This window comes from Onychostruthus taczanowskii, unplaced genomic scaffold, assembly GCF_017590055.1.
Source record: "Onychostruthus taczanowskii isolate IOZ18803 unplaced genomic scaffold, ASM1759005v1 scaffold53, whole genome shotgun sequence".
In the NCBI taxonomy this organism is placed as follows: Eukaryota; Metazoa; Chordata; class Aves; order Passeriformes; family Passeridae; genus Onychostruthus; species Onychostruthus taczanowskii.
The window spans coordinates 3,006,357-3,032,944 of record NW_024502902.1 but is presented as its reverse complement, the minus strand read 5'-3'; the positions used below and the strand labels follow the sequence as shown (position 1 = coordinate 3,032,944).

The 26,588-nt window shown below is 45.4% G+C and overlaps 1 protein-coding gene across 5 annotated transcripts in view; it reads right to left on the bottom strand.

Annotated features, from left to right (window-relative positions):
- TMEM184B (transmembrane protein 184B) overlaps positions 1-26,476 on the bottom strand; it is a 30,840-nt gene extending 4,364 nt beyond the window's left edge. Inside the window, exons 1-10 of one of the 5 annotated variants that reach the window (XM_041416899.1) lie at positions 26,319-26,476; positions 13,546-13,661; positions 13,167-13,427; positions 10,699-10,864; positions 7,373-7,463; positions 6,748-6,823; positions 3,508-3,599; positions 3,051-3,220; positions 908-1,102; positions 4-27 (exon numbers count right to left, since the gene is read on the bottom strand). In XM_041416899.1, the coding sequence (XP_041272833.1) occupies positions 4-27; positions 908-1,102; positions 3,051-3,220; positions 3,508-3,599; positions 6,748-6,823; positions 7,373-7,463; positions 10,699-10,864; positions 13,167-13,427; positions 13,546-13,629 (1,159 nt within the window). In that variant the 5' untranslated portion in view covers positions 13,630-13,661; positions 26,319-26,476. Of the gene's footprint in view, positions 1-3; positions 28-907; positions 1,103-3,050; positions 3,221-3,507; positions 3,600-6,747; positions 6,824-7,372; positions 7,464-10,698; positions 10,865-13,166; positions 13,428-13,545; positions 13,662-19,864; positions 20,750-26,318 lie in introns of those variants that run through there. The other 4 variants (XM_041416900.1, XM_041416903.1, XM_041416901.1 and 1 more) reach the window with 4 other exon arrangements.
- Between the last annotated feature and the right edge of the window lie 112 nt (positions 26,477-26,588).

Sequence of the window (26,588 nt, the reverse complement as noted above, 5' to 3'; positions counted from 1 at the left end):
TACCGTATGGCCCATATGATGGAACAGCTGCATCAGGGACCAGTGGCCAAAGCAAGGGAGAGATAAAAGGAAGAGGAGAGAAAGACAGAGACAGAGAAAGAGGAAATAACAAGAACTGAACAAGGCCCACCACAGAAACATTCCCACTGTACTGACCTGTAGTTTACCCTTTCATCACCCATAGATCTCATCTCCCCCCACTGCAACCACTGTTCTTCCAAAACCTCTGGGGCTGGCTGAGATGGAGGGGTCACCTACATTGACACTGCCCAAGGGTTGCTGTGTTCCAGCACCTCGGCACAGATCGCCCCCAGAAGGAAGGAATCCCTTTATTTGGAAAACACTGCATAGACTAGGCACAAAACCCCCTTTTCCCAGAGATAACATCCATCTTCCTCTTCCCCAAAATAAGAATCTTTCTTATAGCAGCCCAGCCCTCACAAAGTCATTACAGGAAGATCCTCCTCCTCCGTGACAAACACATTGCCAAAGCACAGCCTCATCTTCCCAAGCCAGATTCAAAACAGAGCCTGTTTTAGACCCTGTCCCTCCTGCCTTCAGCCTGTTGCACAATCTGGAGCAATGGAGTTCCCCTTTGGGGAGACAGGAAGAAGGACAAACCCATTCTACCGAAACAATGCAACATCTTACAGCCCTCAGGTCTGCAACAAGTTGTCGTGGGTGGCATACTGGGGAACAGAAAAGGGAACAGTGCAATTCAGGCAAGGTTTCTGCCCTGGAGAGCTGTTGCACAATAAATCTGTTCAGACACCTCACAGGAGGGGATGTGGCGTTTTCCAAGATATCAGGTTGGGAGTCACATCAATGTGCTGGCTGCCTGAGGGACCAGTCTCCACCCAGTCTCACTACCAAAGAGCAAAGCCATATGCACTGGCATGCTTCCTACCTTGGGCATCAATTCTCTTGTCCACATACACCTTGTATGTGAAGGCGTGGCGCAGGGCAATGGCTGCAAAGAACATCTCCACACAAATGATGAAGTCTTGATAGCCAGCAGCCACTGTGCCTTCACCCACAGACACATCAGCAGAGTGGATTTTGGGGATGGCACCACACTTTTCCAAGATGGCCAACAGCATCCCTAAACAAAGTAATAAGTTCATGTAAATGTGCAGAAAATATGGTCTCACAGTAACTGCAAAGAATGGGAATAGTTGTTTGTGCTCTATGTCCCAGACACAAGCCCACTCACCACAGGAGCTACAGAGTGGGCTACAAACACACACCTATGTTCACTTGTACAAAAGAGAAAGGAAGAATAAAATAAGACAAATACATTTAGGCAAAGAATGTTCAAACACTGACCCTCTTCTATCCTCAACTGACACAAAAACTGTGGAACTAACTGCTGTAGGACTTGATTAAGTCTAAAAGGGTAAGAGGAGTCAGATATTTCTGTAAGCAATCCTGTGATCTCAGGGTTGTCCCAAAATAGGTTCTTTCACACAGTGTGCAAGAGGTCAATTCACACAAAGAGTCAAGGTATTTGGCTTATTTACAGTTCTGCATAGGAAGGGGTGCTGGCTGGCAAATCCACAATGCCAGCATGATGACTATCAAAGCTTTTTGCATTTATACATTTTACCAAATAAAGCCACTAATGTTCCTTGGCTAAAAATTACCTGATTCTCTTTTTAATTAGTATTGTGTCTTCTATTGGTTAACGAACCTCTCCCTGCTCATGCTAATTAGTCTGCATGCTCAGTCTCTCTCTCCTTTTGACTTGGTGGTTTCTCGTGTCAGTGGCCATGATCTCCCCTGCCAGAATTGCCTTTTCCTCCCTTGCAGCTGATCCAGCACACTTGCTGAGCTGTCTTTATTCGTTTCTTCCTTACCTTGGGGGCTCTGCCAAGTGTCTTTGTGCCTTGTAAATTCTGCATCCTTTGTGTCCACTGTCTGTGGTACATCCACCTTCCCAAGCTTTGTTAACCTCCCCTGAGGTCACTGAAAAACATTGATCCCTAAACCCTAACAAGGCAGTTCTACTGACAAGTAATTTGTCTTTCTAACACCTGAACATCACTTGGAGCTTGTTTGCTAGCTCTTGTTTCACAGATTAAACCTCTTTTCTTGTTGATCAGAGTTGAAAGCATACAAAGATCAAACACCAAAGAACATCCTTTCTTAAGAAAATTTTGACATATTCTGCATTTTGCACATCAGCACTTGCACTAGCTAGAACAAAAACTGAAGTAACAGAACTTTTCATTTAAGCATATTAGTGTCTTTGACACATCACTGTAAGAAAGAGGTTTCTCCCTAACCAAAGCTCAGTGGCTGAAGAATTTCAGAGAAGACAGTGTGTGACCAGATGCCTCAAGATGATAAACCAGACAGCTTATTAGTTTGTCTGTAAACAGGGAGGATGGGCTATACTCCAACAGCCTGAATTCCACCTAAGTTCCTACTCAATTAGTCTTTGAAGTGCAACTCAGTAAACCTAAGTAGGGCATTGAACAGGGAAATGCTTAGAGCCAATTAGTCAGAAGCACTAAGCTTAGGTGGAATTTCAACTTTCTGACTGTGCCTCTGCTTCATGTGTATGAATTCTGAGCGTCCTCTTCCCAGCAGAGTTCTGTGGCAGTACACACTGCATCCAGCCAGCTTGCTCCTTCACATACACCACAGACATACCATTAAAATTTTATTTATAGAGCACTAAAAAAAGCACTAAAACTTTTTAGATGTGTCACTTTAATCAATAAAATGGCAGCATGCAGATAAAATGTTGGCAGCTTGTGCTTTATGATTGTTTCAGGAACGCAGAGAACTCTTCACCCTATCAGCTGATTTTGCCAAATACATGTTCTTGTGCACACACACACACAGGGATAATGATTCAGGAGCATATAAACAAAAATTAAACCGAGCAAACAGCTTTCCCAGAGAAAAGCAGTGAATGACTATAAACCAAATGGAATACAGAATGACATTTTGTCTATTAATCAACATCTGTTCTATCAACTCCTGTGTCTGAGCCCCTGCAGAGAGCTCTTTGTGCCCACCAAGGGAAGGGAAAAGCAGCTCACCTTGCCAGAAGGACAGGAAGATGACAGACTTCACCATGAAGAACTTGAGGACTGGGCTATAGGGACTGAGCAGCTCACGTGTGGCGAAGTAGAAAAGGAAGAGGGCATATAGTGCCAGGCTGACAGAGATGTTGTAGATGATCGTCACGTAGAGGTAGCCACTGGTTACACTGAAAAGAGAAGATATATATGAATGCCTGAAACTTCAGCATGTTTTCCCCTTGCCACTGCCAATGGAAAGTTCCAGGAGTCCATTTCCTTCCTGATTCTCTGTCCCACTCCCACCCTCAAACCAAGGTAAAATAAACATGAAACTAAAGGAGGGCTACCTCTGCCTTCTTTTCTCATGCACATCAACCTGTGTACTCCCATCTTTTCCCAGCACACACACAGACAATAAGCAAAGCCAGGCAGAGAAAGGGCAGCCAAATCTTGCATGCTAAATAAATAAACTTACTCAAAGTCACCATCCTGGTACTTGCCGAAGGCCTGAAGGATGACTGTGCTGATCGCCATGAGGGGCTTCACCACACAGAACTGCAGGGTAGCCTACAGGAATGAGAGGATAGGAATGAGAAGGCAGGTGGTGCAAGAGGACAAGCTGCCAACAGCATCACAATGGAGTGTCCACTGGGACCACTCAGCAAGGCAACACAATCCAGCCCCAACAAGATGTCTGACCCTGCCACTTGCTAATTGATTGTGCTTGGGGACTGCAGCACCCAAAAGGAGATGAAGGAGTTTCAGAAGATGTACATGTGCTATCTACTTGTCCAGAATGGAAAGAAAAACCACTCTGTAGGGTTGTTCCTAGAAGCTGCTCATCCCCACTCTTCCAGAGCTACTTTTCAAGGGCTGTGCTGCAGCACATTTATGCACTGTAACAGTATGAAAACCAAAAAATCTCACACTGTGCTATGGCAGAGACACAGCAAGTTTAATAGAGACATACTGTTAAAGGAAGGAAAGCAAACCCCAGTCCATAGTTGTCACAAAGTCAGGCAAAAAAGTCCCCTGGATTAGAGGGGAACCACACTGCTCGAGGAGGAACTTTTGACAACCACCACAACATTCAGGCGTTTTGTAAACACAGCAATGTGTGTTGCCACACACAAGTTAAGAGCTATTCTGTCATCCACATGACCTTTACTGAATCTCCCCAAAGATTCCGTGGCACTTGGGACCAGCTCTATCCATTCTGCCCATATAAACTACTGCTCCTATTGGGACTGAATGTTCTCTCAAAGCCACTGCATTCTTCTACTTTCTGCAGATGTTGAACTTCAAAGTCCTAGAAAAAGGAAACACTTATGGCCCTAAAAATGTCTCCCTGAAGGGATGTGACCTGTGTCTCCCTGAAGAGGCTGGAAGAGCCTGGGTAGGTGCTGACCCATGTGCATGTGGGGAGGGCTATGTATGGAAAGAAGGTAAAACCAAACAGTAATAATTGCTTTGGATACGATGCAATTTGTTAGTGGTCATAAGACTTCAAGGAGATTAAAAACCCCAGCACATGCCAGTTAGTGAGTCACTTTAAATATGTGAACTGGAAAAGGTCAAGCTAATTGGTAAACAACTCCATCCTCTGAGCTTCCCCTCCTTCTGATCTGGGGACATTTTAACCATTTCCCTGCAATCCAAACCACCACTATTTTTAGCTGCTTCCCTAGAAGCTGCTGTAGCATATGGGAAGCACATGGATGGTGTGTGACCCATGTGTGAGGGTCATCAGACAGAGGCCCAGCAAAGAATCTTGATCAAGACATCCTTAAGGAAACGAGCTGTTTGTATTTCACACCACAGACAGCAGCACACCACCACACTGCTGGAGGTCCACAGGCAACACAGGCAGACTGACTGACCCACAACAGGCACCTGCCTGAGAAAAGTTGGGGGGGAACAGTGTGAAGGCAGTAAGAAAAAAAAATTATAACACACAGATTCCTTCAGGATGAAAGGGACCAGAAAGAGCAGAAAATGGGCAGGTGGTGATGGGAGGTAACAGAAGTGCTGGAGATACTAAGAACAGGGCTAAAAAGGGCAAAGTGTTCCTTTCATCACATTCCTCTTCCTGATCATCACCATGGTGGATACTGCACAGGTCAGCACTGGCATTTGTTCTGTTGTCCTTTTGCATCAGCCTTCCCAGGAATTTACCTTAAAAGGTCTTCCCCAAAAATCCTGAAAGTCTAGAAGTACCAGAAAATGAACCTCGGCATCAACAATTTCTCATCAAGACAATATTTAAGTTCAAGCCAAGAAGGATGGATTTAAGCATCTCTTCGCAATACACCTCCCTCACAACCTCCACAGCAGACTTAGCAGTTAGAAAAGGGCAGGCATGAAAAGAAAAATTGCTGCCAGATATCAGCAAAAGGAAAGCAAAATATCTACCAAAAAAAAGAGCTGGGATTTGTGGAGGCCAGCAGAAAAAAACACACCCTCCCCATACCCCAAGGTGTGCTTCTAGTCTTCACTGTTGTGAACAAACTTTCCAAACACACACATGTGCAACCCATGTGGTGACAGCTGCAAGAGGCTGTGGGACATGAGAAGCAAAAAGTCTAAGGGAAATTATTTCACCAGTATTCATTCACTTTCATGGGTGTTACATCTGCTTACAATATATTTAAAAGGCAAAAAATAACATTAGGAGCAATAAGAATAGGTAATACCTATAAGAATAGGTAAAAGTGAATCAACCAAAGGGTGTCCAGACGAAACCCATGAGAAACAGCTGAAGCAACATACTGGGTTCAGACTAGAAAAGAAAAGTATGAGGCAAGAAAACAGAAAAGCTGTAAGGATGAAATATGGGGCAGGGACAAATAGAAAAGAAGTGGTCCTTTGAAAATGGCCACTTGTGCAGCACAGCTTAACACAGCTTAACACCATGAGGCTACACTGTACTTTTAATGTTCCTGCATATTGCTAAAACACAGACGACGGGCCATGATGTTCAGGAGAAGACAGGGCAGATATCTAGACCTGCTGACTGAAATTACAATGACCTGAGCCCTTTCAAAGAACCAGACCTGCTTCACACTGACTCCACAGAAAGCTCCTGTGTCCATTTCAGCAAGTGAGCAAAGCCTTGAAATTCACCTGCCGTTTCATGGCAGCCAGAGGTGACTGACCTGCAGTGAGCAGCCAAGGGCTGCAGAGAGGTTCAGGCCTCCCCCACTCAGCCGCCCTCGACATGCCCAGTTCAGCACAGACAGACACACATGGTGAGCAACACTCGGTTCCTCCTACAAACCAATGTGTCATGCTTAACCTCCACCCCTCCTCAGCTCCAAACCACAACAGCAGCACTGGGAATTCAGGAGGCTCTTACACAACTGTGGGGTGTCTGCGACACAACACAGACATCAATTTCTTGGAGCTGAGACTCTGTAATCCAGAAAGGAAAAGAGTTTCTTCTTAGGATTAATATCAGTTCCAGGAGATAACACATGTCTTAAACTAAGGCCTTCCTGATGTGGGGTTGGGTAGAATATGTTAAAATCATTCTTAGCATATTTAAATCACTCCTAACACCAAATCAACCCTGTAACACCTTCTCTTCTCAGCAGTCTGCAGGCCTCTCAAAATACTATTAGAGCCTCCTCCCCGCAAAGGTCTCAGAAATTCAGCAGCAAAAAGCACCATTGCCACCACCACACACTTAATTTCTGCAGAATGTCCCAGCCCATACCTGTTTGCAGAATCTCAGAAATCCAATTGAATATGTCTTTCCCCACAGACAGCAAGTCCCATACACACAGCTGGACCTGAAAGAACCAACACAAGATGACAGAGTTCACAAGCAAGATTTGGGCAAGAGTGCAAGATTCCTACTCTCTTCATCTACCTCTCTGTAGCAAAGTTGCAGGACTGGTGCTTTCTCCAACAGTGACTGCAGTTATGGCCATACCCTCTTCTAGAGATGTGTCTAAAACAACATCCTCACTATACACTCCAATTTTTTTTCCTGTCACAGAATAGCATGGGGAGAAATACAGATCCTAGAGGAGTCACACACAATCAACTGAAGACAGAAAAGATTTAAATGAAGAGAAGGGAGTAAGAAAATAAACAAAGGAACAGGCAGGTGTCCAGAAAAACTGTGAATCAGTCCAGCTTGCCTAAGAGGATGTGATCAGCCTGATCTGTCTCAGAGCAAGGTACTGGTAAATCATCATCACCATCATCATCATCCACGCTGCCCAGCTCCAGCAGACATTTGCCACCTGACACAGTTTTTCAGGACAGGGATAGAGAAATAGTAGATGGGCACAGAAGGAGGACAGCGTCATGCTGTAAGCACAATAAATACTCACTCAATTGGTTTCCCTCTGATCTCAGACATGATGGAGCTCTCCCCTCCCAAGTACTCATAGCAGAGGCTGAGAAAGTTGTATATTACAAAGGCTGCAAAGACATCAATCACAGTAAAATGACAACCAACTTCAAAACAGGTGCAAGGACCAAAAGTACAGGCAATAGACCAAACATTAGCAGGGACTGCTTATGCAGCACCTTTCTCTTCAAAGCACTCCAGATTTTCACTGCATTTATCATCCTACCTCAGCACTCACAAGACTATCTGAATGGGACTTCGGCCAAGGTCCCAGGCCAGTTCCATGACTCATGCCAAAAGGGTCACAGAACCATTTAAAACTGTGGTCAGTCTCTGTTTTATTTGGCATCTGTAAGATGTCATTCTTTACAGGGCTCCTGTGCATTATTCCAGGACATTACACTGGTATTAAATAATCTGGAAAAGGTATCTCTGATCCATCAGCCATATGTTATCTCCTGTATTTAATCTTTTAGCTGATGAACACAGTTTGTCTGTGCCAGGTAAACAGACTATAGACATAAGAGTTAGAGAAACAGAGAGTTTATAACAATCAGTGAAACTCTGTTTTCATGTCCTGTAGGGACTTTTGCAAAACAGGCTTTGTGCTTCATGTTCTCAAAAAGATGAAATTTCTTGTGTGCTGAATAAACTTCTCCTTAGGCCACCTCTTTTCTGCCTTCCCCAGAAACCTGTTACAGACTGACCACTAACACTCTGCCCCATTTCAGTTCCCCATAACTACTGATGTATCTCCTTTTCATGGGATCCAAACTCACCTAAATGTGCATGAAGTGAACCTGTGTACATCCTGTCTGCCACTCTCTTGACTTGTTATAAATGCTGTTGGACCCTCAAAGTTGTGAGATTTTTTAGGGCAAGGACTGTACTTCTGCATTTGACATAGACAGCCCTGGGGCAAAATGACAGACCAGATGACCCTTCTTGCAACATTATATTCTATGGTCACCTGTGTCTGGGCATTCCCTGGAATGACAACACCCAAATCCTGCTTTTTGCCCCAAATAACTGGGATAGAAACAGCAGTCTCAAAGAACTTTAAAATAAGAACAGAAACTTAATAATGTACAACACTGAGAAGCTGATCTCCCCAAGCAGCCAATTTTTCCACATGAATGATTTTCCAAAGTCAGACAAATTCTTCTATAAGCATCTAAACTATGCCCTGGCAAAGAGATACCTCACAGTCCCCAAAACACTTATAGTCTCAAAACACTACTTATGGCTTGTAGACGAGTCTAGCTGGCAAGACTGCTATGGCACATAAAATCCAGTGGTATACATGCTTCTATGTCTGTAATTGGGATATTGTTATTCTATCTGTAATCCTTATTATTGAACGACATTCACACAGTAATAATTTTGCCAAAGCTTTAATTAGGACAGAAAACACCAACCACAGCAAACTTATTTAAATAACTGTGGTAACCCCTTTTGCCTTCAATTTTCCTGCAGCTTAGCTGACAGCACCCAGAGGAAGAAAAGCTAAGCTTTTCCTATTGTCCTCCAGTGACCCCTGCCCTCTGATGTGGTCATTACAATACCAGCTGCCCATTCTCCAAGCACTAGGGAAAAGATGACATCAGAGGAAGAAAACAAAACAAAACAAAAGGGAGAAATATCTGCCCATTCACCCCCCAAAAGAAGTGCTAGCTAGCAAAGCTCATCACACCAGCAAAGAACTCTTCTCCCATTCTCATCCACATCCATCAGATGGTATTCATATCAGCATCAAAAAAACCCAAAGAAACCCTACTTGTGTCAGTGTTTCTGACACCCTGCTTGGTACAGAAGCATTGACACGAAAGAGTAAAACCAGAACAGGCTCCTCCTAACACACACTACAAAATACAGTCCACAAATGGCTTAAGACAGCTTTCAAAATTTATTTGTAGGGTCTTCCTCCAGTCCCTAATAGCCCACTTTGCAATGTAAAACCTTTCAAAAAATGAAGAAGGTGGATGGCAAGAGACAAAAAGGTCGTTTTGAAGCAATTCCCAGAAAAAGTGAGGGAGAGAACCTGCTTTCCAAAGGTGTCTTCACCTCCACTTGTAGTTTTTTCCCACAAGCCAACATGCTGATGTGAACACTGGAGCACGGGCAGCCTCGTGAGCAGATGCTCAAATGCTTGCAAACTCCCAGGGCAAGAGAGGCAGAAGGATAGTGGCTGTTGCTAGGAGAGCAGCAGGCTTCCTGCTAGACCTATACACATGCACAGGGCGGGGAAAGAGAAAAACCCAGGCCCCAAACAAAGATGCTTTCTTGCATCATGTGCGTGCATTTGCCATCTGCTGCTGCATCCAGAGCATTGTTGTGGACGTGAAGGAAGGCCTGCTGGTCTCTTCAGCTGATTGACTTGTTCACATGGCCAGGGGCAACTCTCCGCAATGCAGATCTCACCAAAAACAACTGCACCAAAGATTTAGGATTTGATGAGAAATTGATCACGGTGAGGTGAGAAATTGTCCTCAAAAAGACACTGCTAGAGTGCAGTATCTCCTGCTGAGTGGGTAGAGGCTTCTTACAGGATGAGACCAGGAGGGAAGTTTCAAGAGCATTTACAGGAAAGTAGCTATTTCCCTCACATACAGTGCTAGTGGTATTACATCACTGCAGCACATAACCAAAACCAAGCAGGTGCTCATCCTGAACATGGCACCCTCTCTTCTACAGGACTCCAAAGCACTTTACACTTCACCAGCCCCAGCACGTGGCCACTGTGCTACCCTGTGCAAGCACACAAGTGGCCACAGGATGGGACCAGAAGGATACACTGCTAACAAGCTGCACCAGGAACACAGGACAAAGCAGTGTCTGTCTGCTAAGTGCTGTTAGAAGAGACAGGAGCCAAGCAATACCTCACTAGCACCCAGATACCATGAGATTTTTTGGCTTCACCAAAAGCTTTTACCTTCCTGAAGCAGAGGACCCCAGAAAACCATAAACTTAGTCTCTACAGAGCCCCGGAGGAAAGGTTTACGCTCAGAGGCCAGTGAGAGAGAGGGTCAAGTTGGACAGGGCTTTGAGCAACCTGATCTAGTGAAAGATGTCCCAACCCACGGCAGGGGTGCTGCACTAGATCATCTTCAAAGGTCCATCCTGAGACAAACCATCCTACCATTCTATGATTTTCAGTCACTAAGCAAGCCATGGTCATCCAGCTAGGCACACCATTCAGTAGGTGACAGCGATGCTCTCTCCAGAAATGCTGTTTCCAACCTTAAATAAAGTTCTCTCAGGGCAGAGACTTCCCACCCCCCCATTTTCTGTCTGACCCCTCCTTACCTTCATAGCAGTCCCGCACTGTGCCAAAGTAAACATAGTACTGGTCATTGGTGAAGAACAGGAGACTGAGCCATGAGTCAAAGGCATAAATGGGCACAATGAAGAGGATCCGAACGATGTAGCGCTGTTCGTTTGGGCAGCTGTAGCAGCGGAGGTGCATGTAGATCTGAGAGACGGAGAGGGGAGACCGGGATCAGCGGTACATGGAGCAGAGAGGACAAAGTACAACTGGAGACTCAATTGGGCCGGGAAAAACAAACTCAGCAATCGCCTCTCGATTGCCTCCAGCAGCCCCAAGGTGATGAACACAAAAGGTAAATCGCTGTTATCGTATGGCACTGATAGAGCAACCCTTGGTTGGCAGACAGGGGGAAGGAGAGGGAAGAGAAAATGAAGGCATTTCTAATCTAGCTTCTTATAGGGAATTGATTTATTTTTACATCACCTGGCCCACAATCTTTTTGTTCATACTTTTTTTTTCCAGTCATCAGTTCTACATTCCTGCTATCCTCTTTCAAGTAGCTAAGATTCATAACACTGTTTTTCTCTGAAAAGGGAAGGTGTGCACACTTAAGTTCATGCTCGTTGTAAACACTCACTCTTTTGGCTGTTTTGGATGCTTTCCAGACTTTCACCTGAAACAATCTAAGAGAGCCCTTCACAGCACATCCCAAAGCTGATAAGCCACGGCCCACCTGCTCAAAAGGTGTTACTCTGCCCATGGGTGACAGCACAGCCACAAAAGGGTCAGCCATCAAGGGAGCACTGAGCTCATGCAGTGTGCTCAAAGGAACCACAGAGTTTGTTCTGTCTGACTGCACACATGCCAATCCCTCTAAGTCACTGGCTGGGGGGAGCACAGCATCCCCACCCTTCCCACTCCCACCACTCACAGTTCCCTAGCCATCATTAAATCCCACACCTAAGATGCTTTTTTACAGAATGCCCACCTCCCCAAAAAAGTATTGACCACAAGCACACCTTGAAGGTGAGCACAACGCCTGCAATGCCCTAATAACACAGGCAGAGCTTCAGCACTATTTGTGGGTACGCTCTCCTGACCACGGAGTCAGGAGAGGCAAGGCCTCTGTACAGCAATTCTCACTAAGCTGCTGTCCCAGCTGCTGGAATTAGTAACAGCCAGCTGATTACAAATGTTCCTCACCACTGACTGATTCTGCTGCCTGAAGTGGTACAAGCATTTGTTTGAAGCTTCACCCTGCATTTTGGGGTGCTGTGAGGATTCTCCAGAGACTAAAAAAATATACACTCACATCTTGCCACTGTAAGGGAGAGGGGCTTGTGCCTCCCCAGTTGTCTGTTGCTTGTTGTTCTCCCTGGTCAACACTGACTGAAGGGCTCAAAAATACTTCTATTTCCTTTCCCTATGAAATGCTCAAAAATACTTCCGATTCCTCTTCTTAACCCATGAGGAGCTCACAAAAAGCTCATTTCCTGAGGAGAACAGGTTGAAAATAAGCTAACAAACCTCAGAGATATTTTTGCCTTGCGACAATCCCAGTGACACATCTCATCCAGCACAGAGACAGCTGACACCAGAGTTCAGATGACTCCAAGCTTTGCCCTTGGGATGTCAAAAGAGCCCAGTGATCCGTGAGCCCAGGAGAGCACAGGAACTGCTGCCGTGCAAGAGGACAACAGCGTGTTTCAATCAACAGTGTCTCTCTGTCTCTCACTGACCTCCATGGGTTTCTTCAGAGAAGGGCATTAATGCCTAACTGTGCAATGTTATACTGCAGAGGAAAATTTCTTCCTACCCTCAGCAGGTGATCAATTTGACAGGAGGATCCATGGCACTTGTAATTGTTACCCAAGCTGGTGAAACTGCAGGTGTTACTCTTATTCATCTGTGACTAATCCATTTTTTACCTTCACTAGCCCCTGTACTCCATCAATAGGCTGTACTTTTCTACATTCTAGTCATCACTCTGGAATCCACAATCCAACAGGTACAAAAACATGGGTTGATAAATAACAGGGCTTGTGTTTCCCCACTGTATTTTTCAGTTCACATGACAACTGCATGAAAGAGAGGTACAGAACAGGATGCAGGGTTTGACTTATTCAGGCTCCCAGGACACCTGCCCCAGAGAGAGGGGAGGGGGAAAAATTAAAATGAAACATTTCCTGCTACTCCTTTCCGCAGCAGAGTTCAGCCTGTGGAATCCACTGGCAAAGGAGATCAAAGGAAGAATGTCAAACAACAGGTGACTAGAATATTTTAGCTAACAGCTGACACAATAAAAAAAAAGGCAATATTCAGCTAAAGACCTGTGAAAGGATGACCCAAGATAACACACCTTTCTGCAAACCTTCAAGAGATGGCCAAATGTTTCACACTTGCTAGTTTTAAAGAGTATCCTTCCTCTCCATTCACGCTATGGAAATGGTCTATTCTTCATGTGGGGAAAAGGAAAGCGTGAGAAGTACAAGTGACAGGGTTTTACCTGATGGCAGGTGATGAGCAAAGCTGTCCATACAAAGAAACCTGAGATAGCCTGAGCAGCAGTGGTCATGAGGAATATTGGCTGCTCCACAGCCGTGGGGCTGCCATCCTCTGGCATCGAGGAGAAGTTAGGAGCCACAGCTGGAGTGGTGGCAGTTGACCCCAATCTGGGGGCTGCAGTGACATCAGTCATCATAACCATGGTGCCTTTTGGTGTGAGGTTCCAGTTGGGATTGCTAAAGACCTGCCCACGAGCCAAGACCTGTCAGGGAAGAGAACCACAAAGCAATTGAACCCAGCTGAAAGGAGTCAGGAATGTAATAGAATTTGCATCTCTCACATGCCTTCCACCAGGCTGCTCGCATGCTTTGTGAACAGACCTGGGTAAGTCTGCCACTGCCACCTCTCGTGACACAACAGATCACGTGGTACTCAGGAACCTCTGACAGCCCCCCAGAGATCATGAAATCTGGCCACTGTCATCATCACCACCCTTCTGCAATAAAAATATGTAAGATGAATACAGAGATCACAGACTCACAGAATGGTTTGGGTTGGAAAGGACCTTAAAGACCATCATCTAGTTCCAATACTATGAAGCCAGGGACTCCTTCCACTAGACCAGGTTGCTCAGAGTTCCAACAAACCTGTTCCTGAACACTTTGGAGGATGGAGCATCCCTAAGTCCTCTGGGCAACCTGTGCCATTGTCTCACCTCTCTCACAGCAAAGAATTTCTTCCTAATACCTAATTTAGCCTACTCTTAGTTTAAAGCCATTTCCCTTAGTCCTATCACTACAAACCCTTGTAAAAAGATCAGAAGGAAGTATCTAAACCATCCCTACTGGAAGATGAGGCACACTTAAGTTAACATCTCTATTTCCCATAAGAGTATAGGCTATTCTGCTGTGTCCTACTGTCATGGTTAGCCTGCCAAGCAGCAACAAGAACATGTGCCACAGTGTCCCTGTGCAGGAAGGGGGCAGGGGGAAGAATATTCTAATTCCTCCAGCAAGCATTGCCCACCTCTCCTACAGCCATGCTGAAAACCACACTCAGCCCAAAGCATTCTCATTGAAGGATATGCACTGAAAGTTCTTCTCACTTTGACAGCGTGAACAGCATGAAAGTTATGCTTTTACCAAAATTTGTACGGCATGGTACATTTAGCCAGCCTGTTATTAATATTACTAACTTTATGTTGCTTTCTACATGATGTGAATTTAACCTCATTGGCTTTTAAAAGCCAGCTGACACAGAAAAAGACATACAGAACACAAGAATATGCAAGATTACGAGACAGCATGACCCTTGGCCATTTCCTGGCTAAAAAGCTATCTTCTTTCAATGGAACAAATTCTTGAAGGTCTGAGATCTAAAGTAGCTATTATTTTCAATTTGGTCATAAGCAGACTCTAGTGTGACCTCTGGATTGTAGGAAGATAATCCACTTAAACCAAGATCACAAGCAGGCAGCCATTGGTTCTATCCATCAGAAGAGCTGCTTCTGATGTGCCTATCAAAGGAAACAGCATAATATTGCCTCCTTCTGATAACCTCCTAATATTTTTCAGAAGAGCACTTCTATAAAATCTCAAGTCATTGCTCCTACACAGGCCTGTATGATCAGTGGATGGAAAGGGCTTTGGAAAGGCCAATGATCCACTGCCAGAGTTTACAGCTGCACCAGGGAAGGACACATCTGTCATCTACTGACAGGTTGTTACAGAACACAAAAGGGAATATATGTTCACAGAGGAACTTCCCCAGTCCTGCTCCACCTGAAGCCACAGCACAAACTAGGGAACAGGTACTCAGTAAAAGCAGAGTGCCAGCAGCAAGTCCTTTCCACATGCACACTAAGGACAAAAATGGCCCCTTTAGCACAGGCTTTTCCAAAACACACACTCGTATCACTGGTGTGCAGCGGTCTGACGTTACCTTATGCCACACTCCACCTCCTTTCTGCTTTCTTCCATGGGGGAAAAAAGAAAAGTCCTGGGAAATACCCAGATTTGTTTAAGCATGTCTTACTGTAGGTGGAGCTGCACAAGTGCTGTGCTTTAATTTACAAACAAATCTTCAAACTTTTTTTTTTTTTTGTTCTTTCCAATGGATCCCTGCTCTGAGTTACAGCTTTCCATAACTGCATGTACAGTGGGATAATTCCTCTCCAGTCCTGGTCAGTACAGGAAATGTAACAAGTTTTGAGCTTCTAAGAATACACACAAACACACACACACACACTTCATCATCTGTACTATATCTAAATATTTGCAGAGATGGAGGAGGGGTGGAGATGTCACAAGTTAGCAAGGCTTTTACTGCTTTTAAAAGAAAGGGATTTCTACCCAAGTAACTTCTGAAGCAACTGAATATGCACAGTGCTGTGAGTGCTTCCACAAAGCTCAAGAAGAGCACATCTAAAATGAAATCAGAGCAGATGCACCTGTGGTTAACCTAGCTCTAAATAAAGTCCTGCCAGCTGCAGTACTGCACATCCCAGTGCACTTTTGGAGCTATGCAAGACAGGAAACTGCTAAGCCCTTCCAAAAGTTCATGGGGGAGAGGATCTGTACAGCAGACCACAGGTGCCAGAAGAAACAGGACCCGGACCTCCACACTCCAGCTAATCAAACCACATCAGCAGCAGAGACCCAAATGCAGCAGCAGTAACATCAAGAGAACTGAGGATCTGAAAGGGAATTCTTCTGTTTCTCTGCACTCATTTAAAAATAAGTGAAAACAGCAAAAAGTGATCAACAAGCATTTTGTCATGACAAGGGTTATGTACTCATAAGCAAGGTCAGTCATAAATTGAAGCTGTGTATGTAATCTTAACACTGCCCCCTTGTGATTACACATCAACAGCCATTAATTACAGGATTGTGCATCATTCTTCACCTAATCCCCTTCAATTCACATAGTCATTGAAATGAATAACTTTTTCCACCACTGTGTTCTGAAAGAAAATATACAAACTCTCTTACAAAACAGGGTTTACATCTACCCAAACCCCAAACTACTTCACTCATGAGTACTCAGGGCTGTCCCCGAGGACAGTATTTTATTTCCTTGACACCTTTTATTGGTTCTGTACACCAGTTTGCAGTTCATTCTCCTTGCTAGTGCAACATGAAGGAATGCTGTACTCCAAAATCCGCAAAAATAACATAAGCCTTCCAAATTATCCCTTCTAATCTCCTCAAGTCCCACACATCACAGCCACAGTGACAGGTATAAGCAGCGCACAAAGCTGTTATGAAATTCTACTGTATACAAGAAGCTGAAGCTCTAAGAACAATTCCATTCTGTACTTAAGAAAAAGGTAATAGCACAGATGACTGGAGCCTTAACCAGCAAAGTGGATTTCAGCTCATTCACTACCACCAGCTCAGTCTGCTAGCTCCTCTTCTGCCTTTTTAAAAAGAGCACTGTGAGGGTGGGCTGCGGCAACTTCTCTCAACAGGCCTTGCTTCTGAGATGTCTCTTCCCCGACAGGACACAAGCCCAGAAAAGCCCAGAAAAGGTAGTGCCTGGGAACATGTCACAACCAAAATACTGCCTTGATAAGCTACAGATCCAGTATCTTGGTATCAGCAACTTCCCTCTTACACTGTGAATGTGTTTTGATACTTGTTTCTTGGACACCCACCTCCATCACAGCCCAAGTCAGCACCACAACACACCTTCCTGCTTAGTGTCATGCCTGGGTAAAAAGGTACTTTCCAACAGCCATAAAGCTATTCCCCATTCACCTCCATCACCTCCTGGCTGTGATCTCTTTCCTGGTGCTCCTCCCAGCTGGCTGTATTTCTCTGTTGTTTCTTGTGCATTTTAAGCTCCCTGGGACAACCATCTTTTTGTTCTCTGTCCATACAGTTCCCAGCACTGCAAGGTACCAAACCACGAGGAAAGCGCTTGACATTACCATATGTCAAATTAGGGGCATTTGGAAACCCAAATTACCAATGCAACACAAACCAATCTAATGCATAATACATTTTGAAGCATTTCTTACTCTTCCGCCATATCCTGTTTTCTCTTCCCACCTGTTTAATCATTGCTTTCAGTTCAAGAAGAGTAAAGTTCCTTGTACACTTATTGTCCCTCTCTGGAGAGCTCTCCTAAACATATCAAAGGAAAATATTTCAACACTTCTAAATTTCACTCTCAGAGCTTTCCCCATCTCCAAGTGACTACCTTGCTCGCCCCGGAGGTAACCTGCAACCTAACAGGACCACAACAGAGACCCAGGAATAGCACCAAACTTTGGAAACTGGAAACAAGCACACATAAAAGTACATCTACATAAATACACAGGACTTTTGGACGTAGGTTAGGGGTATTCCAGGATGGCCACAAGAAATTTGGATCAGAGCTAGTATGATTCTTCTACATGGGTTACAGATGTTTCTGGCAGTGCTGAGGTCTATGCACAACCACCTCCCAGCATGGAAGGCAGAGATCACACCCCCATCCCCTGCAAGCTGTCACCTATCCCTGCCCAGATGTCGTCACGAGTTCTGTACGTTAGAGCAAGGCAAGGCCTTGTGCTGCCAGGGCATTAGCTTAAACACCAAAGTTACACTTATCTAACACATCTGAAAACACTTTAGGAGTACTGCGGGGACTCTCAATGCAAGTCATGGCCACAAGAAATTTGGATCAGAGCTAGTATGATTCTTCTACATGGGTTACAGATGTTTCTGGCAGTGCTGAGGTCTATGCACAACCACCTCCCAGCATGGAAGGCAGAGATCACACCCCCATCCCCTGCAAGCTGTCACCTATCCCTGCCCAGATGTCGTCACGAGTTCTGTACGTTAGAGCAAGGCAAGGCCTTGTGCTGCCAGGGCATTAGCTTAAACACCAAAGTGGTACCTCTTACACTTATCTAACACATCTGAAAGCACTTTAGGAGTACTGCAGGGACTCTCAATGCAAGTAAGGGAAAAGAAAACAAAACAAAGCCTGTGCTATTTCTATCAAGGTAACTATCCTGATAAAAACCCAGAGATGAAGAACACTGTTACAAATATTCTTGACAGACAAGAAGCTCCAAATGGCATGGGGACCAGTTCTCTTAATGACACCACACAGATGTAAAGTAGCAGGGATGTGTCCACACGGCCTGCATCCACAGAAAAAACAGCACACTAATTCTCCATCAGGAGCAGATGGCCAGTCCCGTATCTTTTGGAAACAGAGATCTCCTGTCTCCAACATTAATATGGCAGCTTCTTCTGCTGAAAATAAACTCAAAACAGAAAACAGACAGGATGTGGCAAAAGTGAAAACAAAAAACTTCTTTTTTGGCTTGCACAAAAGCATGGAAAATGTTACCACTGAGGAGGAGCTATTTCTACATAAACAAACATAAATATGAAAACATCACTTTTGACGCAACAAAAGTGGTGTAAGAGGAGGGAAGAAAAGTTCAGGCGTGGTTCTTCAGCTCCATGGGGCACATCTGAACACTCAACCACAATCTAGTAAAGGAGGAGGTGTTTGCCTGCTCTGAGCAAGACCTACCCCCCAGTGTCAACAGGAAAAGAACCCCAAACAGCAGGACTCAGAAGCAGCTCTCTCCCATCTGCAAACACAATCTGTTTTTAAAATAGATCATCTCATCCAAGGCTGAAGTATTTAATTTCTAAACTGCTGAGTGAGCAAAGAATGATACACAAAGCTATCCCATGAAAGAGTCTTAACAGCTAAGCCTCCTTCTGCTGTACAAGACACAACCCAAAAAAACACACGCAAGCTGGCTGCAAGGTTCTCCTGGAGAGCTGAGACAAGACAACGTTCTACCTTAAAACCTACTCCACACTTACATTGCTTTAAATATCCACCATACTGAACTTTGTTAAAATACCACAAAAACATTTTCCATTCCCCTCAAATTCTTATTTCTTCAAGAGTTTCTCCATTAAATTATGTTTATTCTGGACCCAAAAAGGCCAATACAGAAGTGCCATGCAGTAGATAAAATCAGAGCCTGAACTTTCTGCATTTATTAGGACACAAGCAAGAGCTCTATATTAGTGAAAGTAGCAGCTAAATGGTTTTTGACAATGTGCCCTAGACTTAAAAGGAATACAAAATCACAGGACAAAATGGTTCAATATTTATTTTAGACCATTTTAATTACAACAATGCCTGGAATTGCCGACCGAGACCAGCTCTTTTTATTATGCTAGACATATATAATAAATAATTAATGTAAGGTGTTTTCAACACCCAAAGGAAGGGCATCACCAGCTGAAATGGCAAAAGAGAGGAAAAGGAGCAGGTAGATAGGACAAAACAGCACTACACAGTAAGAGAGTCACTGGCACAGCTGAAATCAGTGATAGCAATCCAAGAAAAAACTAATGCTTTTACATTTATTACTTCTTAAATTGCTTTTGCTCTCTGGGGTGGCATCTAGTTTACTTAGCTATGAGACATGAAAAGGTCCCAACAGTGCATTTTTAAGCTCTCCAGCAGCACTCCCAAAACAATCGGAGTTAAGTATGTGACCTGGCACGCAGTTTTAACTAGTACAACTCGTTTACATTTTACTGCTCATGCTGGGCAAAGCTTTCTTAACTTCAAGTCGGTAGAAGTCACCCCACAATACACACCTGACACACAGGCACACAGCTCTGAACACACATGAGCAATGCTGTGCTCAGTCACAAGACAGGCACTCACCAGACCCACAAACACACGCAGTGCTTGCATCTGCAGCTGCTGCACCCCCTGTCAGCTTAACGTGCTTGTCTGTCTGCACAAGTGCTGATCCAAATGCAGTTCTCCTCGGTGTTATTTCTTTAGAGGAGCGAGCAGTCTGAAGAGATGCCCCAGTCACAATTTCACAGCTGTGGGCACCGTCAGTGAAACAAGGGGAAAGTGTCAGTGGGACAGGAGACCAGCAGGGTCAGCAAGAGAGGAGCAGGGAGCCATCAGCTCAGAAGAAGGCAGAGGAGTCAGGCACCTAAGGCCGACCAAACCGCATGGCAAGGTACACACCCACTAAGCCATACTCAAGAGATGATCCGATGCCTACATACACATAAGACCGCACTGTACACACAAACAATTTAACCTTCAACAAGGTCACACCCCTATGTTCCTCATTTTAGGGAAACTAGAATCTGAGAATACCACAAAAATCTTCTGCACTTGCAGCTCACACAGCCCCCACCCATTTTCCTAGCCTATAGTCATCCTAAGAGAAGCTTCCCCTCCCCATGCACCCATTTAAAAACTCAGAATCAACAACAAAACCCTTTTACCCTGAGCCATGCACTCTTCTTTCCAGAGTTTTTTTCTGCTCTATTAATTTCTGTTGTCTCACTGTATTTGCACAGCCCTCCTCCTCGCATCCTCCTCTTTTCTTTTTTTTTTTTTTTTTTGGTGGACTGACCCACATTGTCATAGGTCAATATCTAACATCCAGTCCCTTTTTTGGAAGGAGACAGGAAAAAGAGAGGAAGGGGGAGGGAGAGGAGGAGAAGGGATGTTCCCCAACCTTCTCTCCTTCGAGAACAGGATCAAACACACTTGGGCCATGCACTGCATCCCTTTCCCATACTCCCAACAGTCCAACTCCACACAAACCAGGCAATCCCTCTGCTCCCAGGGGAGAAACACAAAAAGAGTGTAAAGATATTCTGGATATTCTGCACCTGGCAGAGGGGAAAGAGGCAAGAAATAAAAAGGATGTATTGTAAACAGTTGTGTCCCACATGAAAGAGGATGTTTGTATTTCATTTTCCAAACTCTCAAGAACAAAGTCAAATCAGAACTTATTCCACCACCACTTTTATTCTTTTTTTCCCACCTCTGAGTGCCAAGACAGGGTAGACAACAGTTTTAAAGTTACCACAGGGTATACAGTTTCTTTAAGAGGAATCAGAACTCAAACTCTACAGCAGCATGGAAAAATATAGAACTTGTGGCAGTCACACACAAAGGAAATTTTTCTAATACATGAGAGCATACTTTTCCAATCAGAAGATGACACATAGAATGTATTAGATCAGATCCATACTTCAATTTAGCAAGTAAATGAGCTGAAAGAACCCAGACATCTTACCACAGGTCTAGGCAACTGTGCAGTGGTGCATATGAGAGCAATGGCACATCTGACTTCCCCAGCAATCCTTCTTTGATGCAGACATGTAGCAGTGATGAACACTGCAGGAGTAAAATCAGTGATTCTCAACAAGGCACGCAAAGCCACACTCACTATAAAGCATTTTGTTATTGGTGCAGTAACAACTGATTGGCTTATTTTTGTTTGTAGTCTGTTGTTTTTTGGGTTTTTTTTTAATTTTTTTTTTCCTCTAAACCTCTGGACATAGGACACAAACATCCTTCCTAATTTCCCAAAACCATGAACTTCTAAATTAATTGCTCCTATCTAACATTAGTCCCTCCACACTTCTCACCTGCCCTGCTACTCCACCAAGAAAAATAAAAATACTACAGAGGCAAAGTTCTGAAAGCTGAATTAGGACCTTTGTATGACTGGACTCATGGGAATCTCTTTATACCAAAAGCCATCAGCAGCAATCTTCTCTATACAGAAAAAAATCACAACAAGGATCAACCTGAGAGGGTGCATGCTTAAAAAAAGAACAAAGCTTCAACTCAATGTTTCCAGACACTCTGACATTAAATTATGGAGTTGCATGAAGTTACTTGAAAAGGAATTTGTACTAATGATGTTTGGCTTAAGACTCTTGTAAAATCAGTGCCATTGCAAAGTCATTGGGAGGGGAGAAAGGAAGTCTGTAAGTCAGGAGAGTTTAGAGGAGAGAAGTCACTCCCAACTACAAATAGCTGCAGATAGCTTCACCCACCACTAATCAGTGTTTCACAGCACAACCAGCAAGGAAGAGACAAGATATGGGGAGCCAGGAAGAGAAATTCACTCATTTCTGACCTGCCTCTTGAGGTGACTGACTTGTCTACATTCATTTCAAGTAACCTGGACAGAGACACAGCTACGATACTGCTGCTGTATCTGTGTTGGAGATGACCAGGCAGCTGCAGGCTCCCAAGCAATCAGCTCAGCAGCCTCCAATAGCATCCATGTCATGTTCTGCAGCCTGAGGAGGGAACACTGGGTCGGCAAGGTCAGCTTTTAAGGTATTATTTCATCTCATCTCTTTCTTGAAGCCTCACTGCTGCACTGTGTAACATGCTGCAGTCATTTTCTTTGCTGAATCAGAGGGGTTTTTTTTAACTAGCGAGTTGATCGGGGGCCACATGTACAAAATATCCAGGCAGAGACGGACGCTTTGGAGCTAGACAAAAAATGTGAGGCCATGACACCAGCTCTCTGTGCTCTTGGTCACTCTTCATTACACAACACCCTCAAATAGCTGATCCTTTCAGTATCATCAGACTCCCAGGCACTGTGACTGTAAGATAATAATAACAACATTCCCATCCTTTCAATCCAGACAAATATCCAGGTATGGGTTAACACTGCAGGTAGAATGTCAGTTATTTCCCTTTTCAGGTTCCTGTGAATTATTCCCCTCGAGGGGGCTATAAAGACCTGGTCAAACCTAGATACAGCACAGTTCCTGAGCAGCTTGCCTATACACTGTATTCTCCCTGGACACAGCTTGCTCTGTTGCCTTTCCAGACATGTTACCTACACCATCAGAAACAAAAAAACCCATGGAAGGTGACCTGATTTTTGAAGAGAGTGAACCTGGCTATGAGCAAGTACTCCAGCCCCTGCCTCTCAGAAGAGAGAGGCTCTGAGGTGAGACTCCTGGAGGGAGGTTGTAACTCACAGCTTTAGCTGGCAGAATTTCACTCCCAAAACTTTCCTGGGGAATTGCTGCTCTGAAAACAAGTCCAGTTGCTCTCTCCAAAAGCAGTCCATACAGGGAAAAAAAAACCAAACAAACAAAACAGAAAAAAACAGGGGAGGGGAAAAAGAAGAAAAAAAGTACCCCAAATCCCTTACTATAAGGGTGTTTTCAGTTCAAGCACTGTAATATTTCACAGTTGTTTTAGCTAAGTGTTTCAATCCATCTTATCACAGCATCAAACTGCTTTCAGAGTCCCAGGCATTCTGGCAGGGTGTGATGTCTTGACAGGAAACCGCTCTTCCACCACAAGAAAGCAAACCCCAATGAGTCTGAGAAGAAGTGAGAACAGCACACAACAGACACAGTGCTCCAAGCAAACAGCTGAGCAAGCCAGCACACAAAACTCCAACCCAGTGCTATTCTCCACAGCACCTCAAACTTCCAGGGCCTTGACAAGCACAATCAGTCACAAACTCTAAAGCAGAGAAGGGCTTCTGCCCCCAGCCAGGGCCGTTCAATAACACACAGCTGCTTTGTTACATGTACAGTCAGCAGCAGGCCTGTACTAGAAAACTCGACTGTACAAAGGAGAAATTGCAATTTCTCTCTGAGGCTGTGCTATCCTTTTCATATAGTAGACAGGCCAACCTGTACATTCGCTGCTGCTTTCCTTGGTTTCCTCAATTTTAGGCTGGAAACACTAAGAAAACGAGTCATAGCAATGGCACTTCAGAATCAGCAAGTCTGATTTGAAACTTCATGTTTTACTTCAAACTTCATTTAAGACAACACTGGGCTCTTGAAGCAGCTAGGACCAAATAACAAACATCTCCTGAGGAATTCACTGCTTCCACCAGACATTGCTGCAAGAGCTCAAAGATATCCTTAGAGCTGCTCAAAAACGAAACAGGCACTTCTGCTAGAAGGAGCAGGTAACAATTTATCTCCCTCAATGTAAACATAAGCCAATTAAAAACGAAACCAAAACAGGAAGGGAGAAGGAATGAAGGGTAAGTCCCTCACATGGAAATTAAAAGGTTGTCATCTTACACCAAAACATGATTATTAGATGCTTTAGTTAATGCAGCAGTAGAACTGGGTAGGAAAAGGGACTACCTTTTTTGAGGGGAAGGAGGTGTTTTAAAAGCTATTTTGTGCTAGGAAAAAAAAAACCACCCACCCTTCCTTTATCCATGAGAAGAAAAGAATCCTAACCCCACAATTGCAAAAGCTCACCTCCCAGCCTGCTACCAGCAAACAGGCAAAGAAGCTGACAGAGAACAAGGCAGATTTCTAGCTGGATTCTGTCAAATGATTAGAGACCAGACAGCTCAGAATGCTTTTGTTATGCCAAACCAGCCAGTCACACTGAACTCTACTTTCTGACCAGTTTATCTAAGAACCTTCCCCTTTTGACTGCCACGTGTCCTCAGGAGACAGACAAACTGAAGTCCAAAAGGAGCCCAGTGGCTGGGAGTGGCTGGCTCATCCCCTTGCTCCACGTCTCCAAACACAACCCGTTCAGTGCCCTGAACTGACTGCAGAGACCCGAGTGGATCGCAAAGAAAAACGTCTGCCCACACCACGGAGCTGGGCAGAAATCTGACTTCACCAGCAAAGCTTCCCAAGCATTTTGCAGCAAGACCAAATCACTCCTGCTCCAGATGGAGAGGCACCCACCTGCTGCTTCCATGGCACCCAGGGTTTACAGCACAACTGCAATAATGATGTTATTAAGGACCTAAAAACCTGCCCCCCTAGACCGGAGCAGCTTTGAAGCCAATTTTCTTTGGGACAATGGTGAAAAGAAAGCCTGAAATTGGCTTTTCTGGGATACCTCCACCATAAGAAAAGCTCTCCCAAAACCCCTATTGTTTAGTACTTAGCCAACATCCTAAAAAGCATAAGAGTTTATTTTTTTGCCAACAGTATCACACAAATACAAACCTTTGGTATTAGAAACCTGAATAACATCAACATTTCTAGAGGAATCTGCGTTCCCTTTTAGGGCAGGTGCTAAGCTCTTAGACCGAAGGGTAACATCCAGCAACACAAGTTCAAAGGCACAATTAACTGCTGTATTAAAAGGAGCCAAGTCTTTTTTAGTGGGATGTATGCTCTGTTACATTTTCATTGATTGTTTTCTTTTTTTTTGCAGGACAGGAAAGCCATTTCTATTCACCCTATTAGCCTTTGCTCTATTATTGATCAATGCCTTCTATTTTTATCTTTAACAGAGGTAAACAGTCTTCTCTCCAGGGAAACCTGTCTTTATGTCTTCAATAATTACGCCTGTTCAAGCTCCTAACATGCCAAGAATAATTTCAAACTTTCTGTATGCAGGAGCCATCTTCACTATTTCCTCTAGATTTCCCACTCCTCCTCCTCTGCTCACTCTTGACAGCTTCAGAGCGTTCGAGGCAGCTTTCATAGAGCTGTCCCTGAAATCACTCTAGTCCCTTTCCACAATTCACCAGAACTCAGTCACGCACACGTTCTTCCAAAGCCCTCCTTCCACTACACATTGCAGCTGCCACGGCTGAATTTAGCCCTTAAAGAGCAATTGAGATTTCGAGACACCACGAGCATCCCAACAAGACCGCGACAACTCACCTACAGTGCAAGAGAACACAGGCACAGCGTCAGCCTCCTCACACACCTACCACACCAGCACACGCGCGAGGCGTCTGTCAGTCCATCCAGTCCGAAGCAAAGGAAACCCAGCAAACACAAAGCTGGTACCCACACTACTGCAGTCTACTGAGCTCCCAGCCCACCCAGGAGCAGACACACCGTGCAGACAGTGACACCCACCCAACGGCACCAAAGAGCGTGACAGCACCGGGGAACGAGGGGGCTGTGCTGGGGCGTGTGCATGCACGGGGAGAGCGGAACAGCTGCAGCAAGGGCAGGCTGCGGGGAGGGAGAGCAAGGAACTGGGGGGGCTGCACCGGGAGTGGGGGCGAGCTTGTGGGGGCCGCACTGCGAGGCTCCGGGTAGGCGCGGGGGTGGGCGGTGGGAGCGCTGGTATGGAGGCCATGCGGGAGGAATGTGCGCGGAAGGGGAATGGCGGGGGCAGCGCTGAGGAGAAGGGGCGCCCACCGCGGGGGGGAACGGGGCGTAGGGCTGAGTAGGGACGGGGGAAGTCGCGCGGGTCACGTCAGGGAACGGCAGAAGGAGCTGCGGGGGAGCGGGAACAGCGACCACACCGGGCCGGCGCGGGGCGCAAGGTGAGTTCGTGGGCACCTCAACGAGCCACCCCCGCGCCAGCGCGGCCCCTCCGGCCCGGCCCGCCCCGAGCGCCCGCAGCCGCCCCCGCCACGTCTTACCATGCAGCGGGCGGGCGGGCGCGGCCCAGCCCGGTGGGGCGAGGAGGGGTCGGGTCGGGCCCTGCCCGCTGCCCCGCGGGCGGCGCCGGCACCGGCGCGGGGGCGCGGAAGCCTCAGGAGCCCATGGCGACGCCGGGCCCGGCCCGGCCCTCCCTCCCTCCGCGCCTGCGCACGGCACCGCGCGCGCCGTCCACCGCCAGCGAGGGAGGGGGAACAGGGTGACGTCACCGCTCCTCTCTTAAAGGGGCAGCGCCGCCGGGCGCGGGTGAC